This window comes from Oratosquilla oratoria, chromosome 16, assembly GCF_046742065.1.
Source record: "Oratosquilla oratoria isolate Oo_2021 chromosome 16, ASM4674206v1, whole genome shotgun sequence".
In the NCBI taxonomy this organism is placed as follows: domain Eukaryota; kingdom Metazoa; phylum Arthropoda; class Malacostraca; order Stomatopoda; family Squillidae; genus Oratosquilla; species Oratosquilla oratoria.
This window is the reverse complement of record NC_134792.1, coordinates 10,928,411-10,945,799: the sequence shown is the minus strand read 5'-3', so window position 1 is coordinate 10,945,799 and position 17,389 is coordinate 10,928,411. Positions and strand designations below refer to the sequence as shown.

Below are 17,389 nucleotides of genomic sequence, written 5' to 3'. Positions count from 1 at the left end.
TGCATTATTAATACATTATTACTACATATTAACGTCATCATTAATATAATATATATAACATGTCATTATCAAAATATTGTAAACTTGTGATTATTAGTACACATTAAAGTTATAATTAATAGTTTCTTTAAGATTATCATTATAAACTTGTCATTGTTCGGATATTCTAAACTTTCATTATTAGTATATTCTAAACTTATTATTATTATTATATTCTAATCTCATTTTTATTATATTCTAAACTTGTCATTACTGGATTAGTACTCCTTAAAGTTGTCTTTATTAATATACATTAAAGTTATTATTAAAAGTACCTTGTAAACTTATATGCTAAACTTGTCATTATTTGTACAAAATAAAGTTAACATTAGTAGAACCTTCTAAACTTATCGTTATTAGTATATTCCACACTTCTCATTATTTCTAAACATTAAAGTTACCTTTAACAGTATCTTCCGAACTTGTCAATCTTAGTATATTCTAAATGTCATTGTAAGTATATTCTAAACCTATCTTCCATACATGTCATTATTAGTATATTCATTATTAGTATATTCTTAATTTGTCATTGTTAGTACATTGTAAACTTGTCATTATTAGTACACATTAAACTTATCAATTATAACACCTTCCAAACTTGGCAGTATTAGCGTATTCTTAACTTTTCTTTATTAGTATATTATAAACCTGTCATTATTGATACATATTAAAGCTATTATTAGTAGTATCTTCTAAACTTGTCATTACTTGTATATTCTAGTATTAATAGTACACATTAAGAGTACTTGCTAGATATCATTATTAGTATATTCTAAACTTGTCATTATTAGTACACATTAACGTTATTATCAATATTACCTTCTTAACTTGACATCATATTGTAAACTTGCCTTATCAAAAATACCTTTTAAACTTTTTTTTTACTACTATTAAAGGCATCCTCCTAACTTTTTTTATTTGAACACATTAGAACACATTAAAATTACCATTATATACTTGTCATTACTTCTATATTCTAAACTTGTACACATTAAAGTTATCATTAATAGTATCTTTAATATGATCATTATTAGTATGTTCTATAATTATCATTATTAGTACACATTAAAGTTATCATTAATAGCACTTTCTATTCGTATAATCTAACCATTAGAATATTCTAAACATATCTTCATTGACATGTTCTAAACTTTTCATTATTAGTGCTTATTTAAATATATTCTAAACATGGCAATATTAGTGTATTCTAAAGTTGTCATTATTCTAAAATTGTCATTATTATCATATTCTAAACTTATTAGTATTAATACTCATGATTAGCAGCACCTTCCAAAGTTGTCATTATTCGTATATTCTAATCTTTGTCATTATTAGTACACATTACAGTTATCATTGATATTACCTACTAATATATGTAATTATCAGTATCTTCTACAATTGCCATTATTAGTGCATATTAAAGTTATCATTAATAGTACCTTCTATACTTGTCCTCATTAATATATTCTAAACATGTGATTATGAGTACATATTAAGAGTTATCATTAATAGTGCTTTCTAAACATGTAATTATCTTTCATATTCTAAGCTTGTCACTATTGGTACACTTAAAAGTTATCATTAATAGAATATTCTAAAATTTCATTATTAGTATATTCTAAACTTGTCATTAGTAGTACACATTAAAGTTATCGTTAATAGTATTTTTAATCTGATCATTATAAGTAGGTTCTATAATTATCATTATTAGTATTTCTTATCATTAACAGTATCTTGTAAACTTGTCATTACTAGTATGTTCTAAACTTGTCATTATAAGTATATTCTTAACGTACCATTATGACTATACATTAAACTTACCATTAATAGTATTTTCTAAACTTGTCATTATTAGTATATTATAAACTTAACCATAATAGTATATTCTCAACTTTCATAATATTTTCTAATATTTGTTATTATCAGTATCCTCTACAATTGCATATTAAAAATTATCATTAATATTACCTTCTAAACTTGTCCTTATTAGTATATTCTAAACATGTGATTATCAGTACATATTAGAGTTATCATTAATAGTACTTTCTAAACATGTAATTATCGTTCATATTCTAAGCTTGTCACTATTGGAACACTTTAAAGTTATCATTAATAGAATATTCTAAAATTTCATTATTAGTATATTCTAAACTTCTCATTAATAGTACACATTAAAGTTATCATTAATAGTATCTTTAATCTGATCATTATTAGTATGTTCTATAATTGTTATTATTAGTATTAGTTATCATTAACAGTATATTGTAAACTTTTCATTATTAGTATGTTCTATACTTGTCATTATAAGTATATTCTTAACGTATCTAATATACATTAAACTTACCATTAATAGTACTTTCTAAAATTGTCATTATTAGTATATTATAAACTTGTCATTATTAGTATATTAAAAACTTACATTATTTGTATATTATTACATTATTAGTATATTATAAACTTACCCATTAGTATATTATAAACTTACCCCATTCATAATTAGTACACATTAAAAGTTATCATTAAATGTACCTTGCATTATAAGTATATTGTAAACTTGTCACATTAAAGCTATTATTACCTTCTAAAGTTGATATTATTTGTATATTACAAAATTGCCATTACTAGCATATTCTAAATTTGTCATTATTAGTATATTTTAACTTCTTATTACTAATACACATTAAAGTTATCATACCTTCTAAACTTGTCATAATCAGAATATTATAAATTTGTCCTTATTGATACATATTATGATATTCTACAGTTGTCATTGTTAGTATATTATAAACTTTTCATTATTAGTACAAATCAAATTATTCAATATTAGTAGAAATCAAAGATATTTAATAGAACCTTCTAAAATTGTCATTATCAAAACGTATTAAAGCTATTATAAATAGCATTTTCTAAAATATTGATTATTGGTACACATTGTATATATCATTACTAGTACTATCGACAATATTTGTTATTAATATATTCTAAACTCATATTAAAGTTATCATCAATAGTTCCGACTGAACATGTTATTCTTAGTATATTCTAAACTTGTTACTATTAGTACATATTAAAGTTATTATTAAAAGTATATTATAAACATGTCATTACTAGTATTTTGTAATTTTTTCACTATCAGTACTCATTAAAGTAATTATTAGTATACATTAAACGCTATACGTTTTTTCTAAATTCCACATTTTATTATAAATTAAATTTCTCATTAACATGTAAACTTGTCAAATTCTAAACTTTTCATTATCATTTCACATAGATTTTATCTTTAATAGTGCTTATCATTATTTTTATATTCTAAACTTCTCATTAATAGTATATACTAAACTTCTCACTATTAACAAACATTAAAGTTATCCTTAATAGTACCTTCTAAACTTGGCATTATTAGTATATTCTAAGCTTGTCGTTATTAGTACAAGTTAACGTTATCAATTATAATACCTTCTAAACTTACCCTTATTAGTACATAGTACTTTGTTTATATTATTACACATTAAAGTTATCATTAATAGTACCTTCTAAAAGTAGTCATTAAGGTACCTTCTGAACTTATCTTTATTTGTATATTACAAATGACAAATTAGAATACTAATAATGGCATGTATGGAAAATAAAACGAATGATAGCTTTAATATGTACTAATAATCACAGGTTTACAATATTTTAATAATGATATGTTTAGATGGTTACATTAATGATAACGTTAATGTGTAGTAATAATGACACGTTTGAAATATATTAATAATGCAAGGTTTATAAAATACTAATAATAGCATAGTAGATGTTGCTATTAATGATAACTATAATACTACAACTATAACTATAATACACTAACTATAATACTATAAAACTATATAATAATTAGTTTTGAATATACTAGCAATGACATGTTTAGAAGACACTACTAATGATAACTCTAATATGTACTCAAAATTTTAAAATATACAAATAATGACAAGTTTTGAATAATGATAAACTCGGAATATATTATTATTACCAAGTTTAGAATATACTAATAATGATAAGGATACAAGGTCCTAGTAATGACAACTTTAATGTACAGTATACTGATAAAGTTTAAAATACCGAAGAAGATATGTTTAGTATATTTGAATATACTAATAATAATAAGTTTAGAATATACTAATAATGAAAGTTGAATATCCGAAAAATGACAAAATTATAATGACAATTTAAAGGCACTATTGATTATAACTTTAATGTGTACTAATAATCACAGGTTTACAGTATTTCAATAATGACATGTTTAGAAGGTTACATTAATGATAACGTTAATGTGTAGTAATAATAACACGTTTGAAATATATTAGTAATGCAAGGTTTAGAAAATACTAATAATAGCATAGTAGAAGTTGCTATTAAAGATAACTATAATACGTACTAATAATTAGTTTTGAATAATTAGTTTTGAATATGACAATGACATGTTTAGAATATACTAATAATGACAAGTTTAGGATAATGATAAACTCGGAATATATTATATTACCAAGTTTAGAATATACTAATAATGGTAAGGATACAAGGTCCTAGTAATGATAACTTCAATGTAAACTAATAAAATTTACAATACCAAAGAAGATATACTAATAGTGATGTTTCAAATTTACGAACAATGACAACTTAAGAAAGTATTGTCAGTGATAACTAATGTGTACTAATAATGAGGGTTTAGAATAAGCTTTAATGGGTACTAATAATGACAAGTGTTGAATATACCAATAATGACAAATTTAGAATATGCTAATAATGTCAGGTTTAGAATATACTTGTAATGACAAGTTTAGAATACACCAATAATAACAAATTTAGAAGGTATTATTAATGAAAAATTTAGTATGTACCAATAATAACGAGCTCAGAATATACTAAGAATCACAAGTTTAGACTAATGACATAATTATAATAATAATGATAAGCTTAGAAGATAATATTTATGATAACTTTAATATGTAAGAGTTTAGAATATATTGATAATGGCAAGTTTAGAAATTACTATAAATGACAACTTTAAAAGGTTCTATATATGATAACTATAATTTGTACTAATAATGACAAGTTTAGAACGTACTAATAATGACAAACTTAAAATTGTATTATAAATAAAAACTTTAATGTCTTCTAATAATTAATGTTTGGTATATACTAATAATGACAAGTTTAAAGGCACTATTAATAATAACTTTGATATGTACTAATTATCACATGTTTACAATATTGTAGTAATTTAAAGTTTAAAAGGTTATATTAATGATAATGTTAATGTGTAGCAATAATGACACGTTTGAATTATATTAATAATGCAAATTTGAGTAAATACTAATAATAGCATGATTAGAAGTTGCTATTATTGATAACTATAATACGTACTAATAATGATTAGTTTTGAAGAAAAAAAAGCTGACAATGTCATGCTAAGGAGCCAGTAATAATGATAACTAACATGTACTAATACTCACAATTTTAGAATATACAAATAATGACAACTTTTAAATAATTGTAAATTTTTGAATATATTAGTATTGCCAAGTTTAGAATATACTAATAATGATAAGCTTACAAGGTCCTAATAATGATAACTTTAATGTGTAGTAATAAGGACAAGTTTAGAATAATAAACACTTTGGAATATATTAGTATTACCAATTTTAGAATATAGTAATAATGATCATTTTTAAGGTCCTAATAATTATAACTTTAATGTGTACTAATAACGACAAAGAAAATATGTTTAGTATTTACTAATAGTGATATGTTTCGAATATAAGAACAATGACAACTTTAGAAAATATTGTTAATGATAACTTTAATGTGTACTAATAATTAGGGTTTAGAACTTACAAATATTGACAAGCTTTAATGTGTACTAATAATGACAAGTGTAGAATATACTAATAATGACAAATTTAGAATATGCTAATAATTTCAGGTTTAGATATACTTGTAATGGCAAGTTTAGATTACACTAATATTTACAAAGTTAGAAGGTATTATTAATGATAAATTTAATGTGTACTAATAATAGCGAGTTTAGAATATACTAAGAATGACAAGTTTAGAATAATGACATGTTTAGAATATACTAATGATAAGCTGAGACGATAATTATTATAACTTCACTGTGTAAAAGTTTAGTATATATTAATCATAACAAGTTTAGAAATGACTAATAATGACAACTTTATATTATAAATTTAATTTGTACTAATAATGACAAGTTTAATAATGATAAAGTAAAATATAATATAAATGAAAACTTCCATGTCTTCTAATGATTAATGTTTGGGATATACTAATGATGACAAGGTACTGTTAATGATCATTTTAATGTGTACTAATAACAAGCTTGGAATATATGAATATTGACATCACTAGAAAATATTGATGATATATTTAATGTGCACTAATAATGGCATTTATTAGCTTAAATATGTATTAATAATAACAAGTTTATAATATACAAAAATTGACAAATGTAGAGGGTACTATTGATAATAAATTGAATGTGTACTGAAATGACAAATTTAGAAAGGTACTATTAATGATAACTTTAATGTCTAGTTACAAAGACAAGCTTATAAGTTACTATTAATGATAACTTTAATGTGTACTAATAATGACAAGTTTAAAATACAGTAATAATGACAAGTTCAGAAATTACTATTACAGTAAACTTTAATGTAATCCAATAATGACAAATTTAGAAAACACCAATAATGAAAAGTTTAAATTATACTAAAAATGAGATGTTTAGAAGGTACTATTAATGATAACTTATATAGCAAATGGCAAATGATGACAAGCTTAGAATATACTAATAAAAAGTTAAGAAACTACTATTAATGATAACTTCAATGTGTACTAATACTGTCAAGATTATGATATGCTAATAATCACAATAAAATAAATTAATGTGTACTAATGTTGAAAAGTTTAGAATATATAAAAATGGCATGTTTAGAAGAAAACTTTAGAAGATAAGTTTAGAATATACTGATAATGACAAGTTTAATATAATAATAATAATGAAGATTTTAGAAGGTGCTAATATACAGTAATAATGACAAGTTCAGAAAGTACTTTTACTGTAAACTTTAATGTAATCCAATAATGACAAATTTAGAAAACACCAATAATGAAAAGTTTATTATCGGCTGAGAAGAAACCTGCACAGCGAAGCTATAGCGGTAATCCCCTACCACACTCCTGGCCAAATGGCCACTTCCGGAAGGGAGTGTGTGGTTGGACATTCCGCATAAATCATCGGAAATTTAAAATTCCCGGCTCTGTGCAGGTGGCGCAAGCGTCTACAACCCCACCTCCCCCTCCCTATCCCCTCCCTTCTTACTCGGCTGCACGGATTGAGCCGTCACTTAGCATCGCGGAACCAGACGAGTCGGTCACTCAACAACCCACCTTCTTTTCATGCAGGTAAGTCTGGTTCCTGCTCGTGCTCGTGTTCTCGTAGGGAGCTCTACCTGTTCTCCTGCAGTTTTTCCCCTTCGGTGTTGTGTCCAGACACCTTTGGGACACCCCGTCTATGATTACCATTATTCTATTTTCAGACCAAACGCTTGTGTGTGGAATCCGGCTGCACAGCCAGGATCTCGTCAGACGGCCACCACGACCTCTGCTCCCGCCATACCCCTTGTTTCTCACAAGCTGGCGTTGTGTGCAAAGCGCGGGTTGAGGAGATTCGTGCTGCTCCTCCCAAAACCCGTTCCAAGCTAGCTGCCCTCGAACTCCTTCGGGAGGCATGGCGCAGAGCTCGGAAATTGAAATCCGCTGACGACCCCCCCCCCCTAGTGTGGGCGGATCCGGCGTTAGGCGTGGAATTGGGCCTCGTTCGCCCTCGCCATCCGTCTCCCTATGTCTCCGAGACTTCCGTTGGTGCACAACCTGGGCCTCTCGGAGTACAAGGGGACGAGTCTGATGTTGCGGAGTATGGTCTCCCCGAGCGTCCTCAGGCCTCTCGGCAGCCCCATACATCCGACCATCAAGGGTCCTTAAAACCCTTACGGCTTGCTTTGTCAAGCACCCCCACGACCTCTGCTCCCGCCATACCCCTTGTTTCTCACAAGCTGGCGTTGTGTGCAAAGCGCGGGTTGAGGAGAGTCGTGCTGCTCCTCCCAAAACCCGTTCCAAGCTAGCTGCCCTCGAACTCCTTCGGGAGGCATGGCGCAGAGCTCGGAAATTGAAATCCGCTGACGACCCCCCCCCCTAGTGTGGGCGGATCCGGCGTTAGGCGTGGAATTGGGCCTCGTTCGCCCTCGCCATCCGTCTCCCTATGTCTCCGAGACTTCCGTTGGTGCACAACCTGGGCCTCTCGGAGTACAAGGGGACGAGTCTGATGTTGCGGAGTATGGTCTCCCCGAGCGTCCTCAGGCCTCTCGGCAGCCCCATACATCCGACCATCAAGGGTCCTTAAAACCCTTACGGCTTGCTTTGTCAAGCACCCCCACGACCTCTGCTCCCGCCATACCCCTTGTTTCTCACAAGCTGGCGTTGTGTGCAAAGCGCGGGTTGAGGAGAGTCGTGCTGCTCCTCCCAAAACCCGTTCCAAGCTAGCTGCCCTCGAACTCCTTCGGGAGGCATGGCGCAGAGCTCGGAAATTGAAATCCGCTGACGACCCCCCCCCCCTAGTGTGGGCGGATCCGGCGTTAGGCGTGGAATTGGGCCTCGTTCGCCCTCGCCATCCGTCTCCCTATGTCTCCGAGACTTCCGTTGGTGCACAACCTGGGCCTCTCGGAGTACAAGGGGACGAGTCTGATGTTGCGGAGTATGGTGTCCCCGAGCGTCCTCAGGCCTCTCGGCAGCCCCATACATCCGACCATCAAGGGTCCTTAAAACCCTTACGGCTTGCTTTGTCAAGCACCCCCACGAACTCGTCTTCCTCCCTAGTTCACTCGCGTGAACCCGGCAGGAAATCTCGCTCGAAAAAGAGGTCTGCCTCACCGAGGTCCAGGACGCTCAGCTTGTCCCCACCCTCCACAGCCTCTCCCCCCAACTCACCCTCCCTTCCTCGCTCTCCTTTTCCTCGCCGTAAATCCCACAAGGGCAGGGAGCCGGAGGACGAAACGAGGGGAGAGGGAACTCTGGCTGCCCAAGTGGCTGCCCTCCTTCCGTCCCTGATAGGCCCCGTCCTTGAATCGGCCCTATCACATTATCCGGCCTTTCAGGCCGCGCAAATCAAAACGCACCCCTCTCCAGAGCAACCTCCTATTGAACCTACGGCTCTAGCCCCCCCTCCCACTCTCCCTCCTGGTCCTTCCCTCCGCCCCTCCGTGCCGGCGACAGGTATAGGACTAGAAGGCCCCTCTCAGGAGGAACCCCCCAATCAGACGTCCGTCGGGTTGGACGGGGTGGAGGACCACTACAGTTCTTCTTTACCTTATCCTCCTACCATGACGGACTCTTTTGAGTTCCGCCCCTTCTCATGGTGTGACCTTCCCCGGTCCTGGGAGTACTCGTTTGGAGAAGGCCACAAGCTAGTGGCCTGGTCTCCCGACTACTCGCTACCGGAGGGCTGGAGGAGGAGAGATGACGTTATCCTAAAGTGGGCCAACGACGAGGAGGGGGCTAAGGTTCTATATAAGTTGCTGACGACGGAGGCCTCGACCAGACAAGACCTTGCCTCTACCATCTCGACCGTCACGGCAATCGCGATGATGAGGAACTGGCTGACGACGCTCGCCACGAGCTTTGAGGACTTCCCGCGGGAAGAATTGAGGTGAGTGGGATATTTCAATCTATACAGAGGGTCCAGACCTGTCCTGGCGAGAGACGCTCAGGTAGCGTCTTCACCCAGGACGGAGCCTCTTGACTAGCGCCCGAGGACGAGGTCGTTCGGAAACGACCTTGGCCTCGCATATGTTATACGTTCTACAATTGAGCGATGTGACTTTATTACACCCTCCGGGGATCGGGATCCTTCTCGCCCTACTAATTTGATTCGCGTGTTTTCTGTATGCAGACACACCCTGGCGGCACTCTCTACCGTGGCAGAGGGTACAGCCAACATGGCGTCATCAGCCCTACCCCCAGCAGCGAGGGCCTTCACCGCGGCTCGTTTGGCAGCTCGTCAGTCTGCAACGCGGTCGGCCCCGGAGATAGCTCGCCGGGGCGTGGTGAGAGCAGCTCCCCTTTCCCGTGGTCTGTTCGACCAGGAAGCGACAGACCGCGTCTTCGCTACGGTCCCGACCGTCATCCAGATCCAACAACCCTCCCAACCTTCGGAGACAATGGAGGGGGAACACTTCCTTCAACGTGCCGTCTTTCTGCTCGCCCTGGCTACGGGTTATAGGGCGTCAGAGCTGGCGGCGATCACCCACCACCAGTCCTTCTCCAACCTGGAGGAGGACTGCTCTGCCCTAACTCTCGCTCCATCACCTACATTCCTAGCCAAGAATGAGCAGGCGGACGACATGATTGGCCCTATCAGAATACCATCCTTCCTGGAGGAAGGAAACCCACACCCGCTGTGCCCGGTCCGTGCGTTTAAAGACTACGTGGAACGCACGGAAGGGGTGTCCGAGGATCATCTCTTCTACAATTCGAAATCTCGGAACCCCCTAACCCTGAGGTCCCTGGCGCGTCTACTTTGCCGCATTATAGAGAAGGCCGACCCGGGCCATGCCCCCCACGCCCACAACATCAGAGGCCTCGCGGCATCGCTGGCATTTCTCCGCACCCACTCTGTGGAACGGGTGCAGGACCTCGGGGGCTGGGCATCAGCAACTTCCTTCAAGACACGGTATCTCTACCACTCGATCACCCCTGTCCCATGTGTCGCCATGGGAACGGCTCCACCCCTCTCTTCGCAAAAGAAGGGGGGCAAAGGGCGACCGAGGGGTAGGGGAAGGCCCAGGAACCGCTGAGCAAGATACAATATTCTACATAGAATTTATGCACTATGTAAATTGTACAATATTATTTTTATAAAAAATAAACAAATGAATATGTATATATATTGATATTGATATCGATATAAGTACTTGATGCTTTTTGTCTCCCCTCTACTGAATGATAAGATGAATAGTCTCCCATACGAGACACACGTAATAACGGCTTGAGCCCTGTCCTCGACTACAATTTGGGCTTCACCTTCTCCTCCCACCTATCCTCGTCTCATGCTTAGCTTCGCTGTGCAGGTTTCTTCTCAGCCGATAATACTTCTTTGTCGCGGCTAGTGCCGCTTAAATTGTTTTTATCGGCTTAAGAAACCTGCACAGATTTAGGGTCCCTCCCTTCTCCCACAGGCGAAGCCTTCATTTCTCATTGAAGTGACGGCTCAATCCGTGCAGCCGAGTAAGAAGGGAGGGGATAGGGAGGGGGAGGTGGGGTTGTAGACGCTTGCGCCACCTGCACAGAGCCGGGAATTTTAAATTTCCGATGATTTATGCAGAATGTCCAACCACACACTCCCTTCCGGAAGTGGCCATTTGGCCAGGAGTGTGGTAGGGGATTACCGCTATAGCTTCGCTGTGCAGGTTTCTTAAGCCGATAAAAACAATTTAAGCGGCACTAGCCGCGACAAAGAAGTAAATTATACTAAAAATTAGATGTTTAGAAGGTACTACTAATGATAACTTATATGGCAAATGGCAAATGATGACAAGCTTAGAATATACTAATAAAAAGTTAAGAAACTACTATTAATGATAACTTCAATGTGTACTAATACTGTCAAGATTATGATATGCTAATAATCACAATAAAATAAATTAATATGTACTAATGTTGAAAAGTTTAGAATATATAAAAATGGCATGTTTAGAAGAAAACTTTAGAAGATAAGTTTAGAATATACTGATAATGACAAGTTTAATATAATAATGAAGATTTTAGAAGGTGTTAATATGTGCTAATGTGGTGATAATGACAAGTTTAGAATATACTAATATAGCATTTTTGTAATATACAAGTAAAGATAAGTTCAGGGGGTACGTTAATGACAACTTATAGGTACATTAATATTAATGATAACTTTAATGTGTACTAATATAAACAAGGTACTATATACTAATAAGGGTAAGTTTAGAAAGTACTTTAAATGATAACGTTAACTTGTACTAATAACGACAAGCTTGGAATATACTAATAATGACAAGTTTAGAGGATACTATTAAAGATATCTTTAATGTCTATTAATAGTGATAAGTTTAGTATATACTATTAATGAGAAGTTTAGAATATACTAATGATGACAAGTTTGGAAAGCACTATTAAAGATAAAATCTATGTGAAATGATAACGAAAAGTTTAGAATATGACAAGTTTACATGTTAATGAAAATTTTAATTTACAATAAAATGGGAAATTTAGAAAAAACGTATAGCGTTTAGCAGGTACTATTAGTTATTACTTTAATGAGTACTAATAGTGAAAATTTGACAAAATACTAGTAATGACATGTTTAGAATATGCATTTGATAATAACTTTAATACTCATATGCACTAATACTATCAAGTTTAGAATATACTAAGAATAACATGTTCAGTCGGAGCTGTTGATAACTTTAATATCAGAAGTTTAGAAAATATTAATAATGAATATTGTCGATAGTACTATTAATGATATATACAATGTGTACTAATAATTTAATCAAACTTTAGAAAATGATACTTATAATAACTTTAATATGTTTTAATAATGACAATTTTACAAGGCTCTATTAAATAACTTTGATATGTACTAATATTGAATGATTTGATTTGTACTAATAATGAAAAGTTTATAATATACTAACAATGACAACTATAGAATATTATCATAATATGTATTAATAAGGACAAATTTATAGTATTCTAATTATGACAAGTTTAGAAGGTATTATTAATGATAACTAGTAACAACAAGTTTAGAATATAGTAACAATGACAAGTTTAGAAGATACTATTGCATGATAACTTTAATGTACACTAATGATGACAAATTTATAATATGCTAGTAATGGCAATTTTGTAATATACAAATAATGTCAAGTTGAGAAGGTATTATTAATAATAGCTCTAATGTGACAAGTTTACAATATACTTATAATGCATGATACAGTTAATGATACTTTTTATTATATACCAACAATGACTTTAATGTGTACTAATAATGAAATTTTTAAAATATACTAATAACGGTAAGTTTGTAATATACTAATAATGACTAGTTTAAAAGATATATTAATAATGCATTTAACTTTGACAAGTTTAATGTGTACTAATAATCAGAAGTTTGCAATATACTAATAAAAAGAGGTTTAAAAGGTACAGGTATGTGTACTAATAATGGAAAGATTAGAATATACCAATAATTACAAGTTTAAAGGGTACTGTTCAGGATAACTTTAATTTGTACTAATAATAAGCAAGTTTGTAATATACTAATAAAGACAAGTTTAGAATGCACTCTAACTAATAAATTTAATGTGTAATAATAATAAAAAGTTTAGAATATGGTAATGATAACAAGTTTAGAATGTACTATTAAGACCTTTAATGACAAGTTTGGAATATAGTAATAATGAGAAGATTAGAAGGTACTATCATTGACAAGTTTAGAATGTACTTATAATGAAAAGTTTGGAAAATATTTTCAACGTTAATGTTATACTAATAACTACAAACAAATACAAAAACTACAAAATACAAAAATACAAAAAATATAGAAATACGAACATACAAAAATTACAAAACAAATACAAATACAAATACAAATACAAATACAAATAAATAATACGAATACAAATACAAATACAAATACAAATACAAATACAAATACAATTTTATAAGCTATTAATAATAACTTTAAAGTGTTCTGAAAATGAAAAGTTTAGAATATACCAATAATAAGAAGTTTAGAATAAGCTAATATTGACAATTTTAGAATGTATTTTTAATGATAACTTTAATATGTACTAGTAATGTGTACTAGACAGGTTAAAGGTACTATTAATAGTAACTTTAAAGTGAACTAATAATTACATATTTAGAGTATACTAATATTAAGTTTAGGATATACAAATAAACGCCGGGTAGGTACTATTAATGATAACTTTAATATGTACCAATAATGAGATGTTTAGAATATACTAAAAATGAAAATTTTATAGTGAACTATTTATGATAACCTTAAAGTTTAGTAATAATAACAAGTTTAGAATATACTAATAATGCAAGTTTAGAAAGTACTATTAATGATAACTGAAGAGTTTATAATATACAAATAATAAAAAGTTTAGAATAGAAAATAATGACAAGTTTAGAAGAAACTAATATTGACATGTTTAAAATATAGTAATAGTGATATGTTTAAAAGATCCTATTAAATGATAAGTATAATGTGTACTAATAATGGCACGTAATAATAAAAAGTTTAGAAGTTACTAGTTACTAGTTACTATTTAACACAAGTTTAGAATTTAGGATATACTAATAATGATAAGATTAGAAGGTACTCTTAATGATCAATTTAATGTATACTAATAATGGCAAATTTGGAATATACTAATAATAAAGATTAGAATATACTATTAATGATAAGTTGACTAATAATGACGAGTTTTGAATATACTAATAATGATGTGTTTAGAATATACTAGTTTAAGTTATAATAATAATGACAAGGTATGATAACTTTAATATGTACTAATAATCACAGGTTTAGAATATACTTACAATGGCATTTAGAATATACTAAGATTGATAAGTTTAGAAGATACTGTTAAAGGTAACTTTAATGTTTAGAAATAATGACAAGTGTGGAATACACTAATAACGATAAGTTTAGAAGGTTCTACTAATGATAACTTTATTTTGTACTAATAATGACAAGTTTAGCATATAAGTTTACAAGGTACTATTAATAATAACTTTAATTTGTATTAATGAATACAACTTTAGGGTGTACTAATCCAATAATGACAAGTTTAGAATATAATAATAATGAGTTTAGAATATACTAATAATAATAAGTTTAGAATATACTAATAATGAAAGTTTAGAATATCCGAACAATGGCAAGTTTATAATATTAATTATAACTTTAATGTGTACTAATAATCACAAGTTTACAGTATTTTAATAATGACATGTTGTATTAATGATGACGTTAATATGTAGTAATAATGACAAGGTTTATATATATTAATAATGCAAAGTTTAGAAAATACTAATAATAGCAAATTAGAAGTTGCTATTAATGACAAGTATGATACGTACTAATAATAAGTTTTCAATATACTAACAATAACATGTTTTGAAGACACTACAAATGATAACTTTAATATGTACTAATACTCATAAGTTTAGAATAGACTAATAATGACAAGTTTAGAATAATGGTAAACTCGGTATATAATATTATTACCAAGTTTAGAATATACTAATGATGATAAGTATAGAAGGTCATAGTAATGATTATTTTAATGTATACTAATAAAGTTTAGAATAACAAGAAAGATATGTTTAGTATTTACTAATAATATGTTTCGAATTTACGAACAGTGACAACTTTAAAAAGTATTGTTAATGATAACTAATGTGTACTAATAATGACTAATGTAGAATATCCCAATAATGACAAATCTAGAATATGCTCATAATGTCATGATTAGAATACACTAATAATAACAAATTTAGAAGGTATTATTAATGATAAATTTAGTATGTACTAATAATAACGAGCTTAGAATATACTAAGAATGACAAGATTAGAATAATGACATGTTTAGAGTATACTAATGATATGCTTAGATGATATTTATGGTAACTTTAATGTTTAGAATATATTAATAATGACAAGTTTAGAAATCACTAAAATGACAACTTTAGAAAGTTCTATATATGATAACTATAATTTGTACTAATAATGACAAGTTTAGAACGTACTAATAAAGACAAATTTAGAGTATACTATAAATAAAAACTTTAATGTCTTCATATAATTAATGTTTGGAATATACTAATAATGACAAGTTTAAGGGCACTATTAATGATAACTTTAATATGTACTAATAATCATAAATTTACAATATTGTAATGAAGAAGTACTCTATAAATCCCTCCAGAATGTTAAGAACGACTTACCATACGCCGAAAATGTAGTTATCATGGATGATCTGAATGGACACATTGAAAAAGATCGCAAAGGATTTGGTACGGGTAGAAAAGCATACAGCAAAAATACACCGACAAGCCCATAATTCACCTTAAATCACATAAGATTTTTCAGAGATGTAAAAAACATAATATTGATGTCATGCAGTTCAGACCATAGGCTAGTTGTGGGCAAACTGAAACGTCAAATCAAAACCTCTGAAGAGTATAGGCATAAAACGATTTTTGAACAAATATATTCCAATGCAGATTAAGTGAAAATACAACCGAAGATGCTGGAAGAGAAGGTTTGGTAGGTCGCCTTCCATTCGGCGATTACAAGACTTGACAAAGAAGTTATGCAATACTTACACAGTTGGAAGAAAAAATGAACACTCTAGTGCAGCGTTTCTCAACCTTTTTACCCTTGCGTAACCTTTAGAATAAATTACAACAAAAAAAACTATTTTTCTCATTTTAATTTCATCGTAATAATAGGTTAGATAGGATGATGTATACATCACATTATTACAATAACCAAGAATATGTCGTGCGTGTTTAATTATATTACGTATATCAAATTGAATAAAAAAAAAATCAAAAGTGCATTAGCTTATCTCACTTGTTCTCGCGTAACCCTGGGATCTTTTCGGAACCCTGGTTGAGAAAATCTGCTCTAGATCGAAAATAGTAAAGAAGCTGTCAAAATAAATAAATAAATGAATAAATAGATAAATAAAAATATATAAAAGATAAGAAATCAAAAATAAAAATTCTGAAAATGGATGAGCACGAAGAGAATAGAAGGTTAAGAAAAGTATGATCAAGCTAGAAGATAGACAGAAAGAGTGAAAAATAAGTATCATTACTAATTAACTAATGGTTAACTGGATTTTTATCATGAGGACGCAAGCAGTATATGGAAAACGCAAAGTTGGAAGCTGACAAATCAAAAGCTTTTAATCTTATCCGGACCAATAATATTCATTCTCACATTTGCCATTTGCCCTTTCATAGTACCCGAGTGTATTCTTGGAATCATAGTCGTGTCAGTAATCTCGTGAACATTTTACTAAAGAATAGTTGTTAAACACTACAGTCATTCCTATCATACTTTGCTTTCTTTGGCTTTATAGAATCTCAGAAAACTTCAAATTTTATGGGTAACTATAGTATTTGACATTTCTGCGTATTTCCCAGAATTGACTATGACCAGTTCTTCTAA

General features: G+C 31.7%; 1 protein-coding gene across 1 annotated transcript; it reads left to right on the top strand.

Annotated features, from left to right (window-relative positions):
* Positions 1-1,312: 1,312 nt before the first annotated feature.
* LOC143033549 (uncharacterized) lies at positions 1,313-17,389 on the top strand. The gene is made up of 4 exons (XM_076199042.1): positions 1,313-1,334; positions 8,461-9,805; positions 10,049-10,381; positions 17,365-17,389. The coding sequence occupies exons 1-4, from the start codon at positions 1,313-1,315 to the stop codon at positions 17,387-17,389; spliced, it is 1,725 nt and encodes a 574-aa protein (XP_076055157.1).

Coding starts and splice junctions, on each gene's coding strand:
- LOC143033549 (XM_076199042.1), top strand. CDS start 1,313: ATGATTAGCAGCACCTTCCAAA. Junction 9,806..10,048: donor TTCCCGCGGGAAGAATTGAG/GTGAGTGGGATA, acceptor TTCTGTATGCAG/ACACACCCTGGCGGCACTCT. Junction 10,382..17,364: donor CTGGCTACGGGTTATAGGGC/GTCAGAGCTGGC, acceptor CGTATTTCCCAG/AATTGACTATGACCAGTTCT.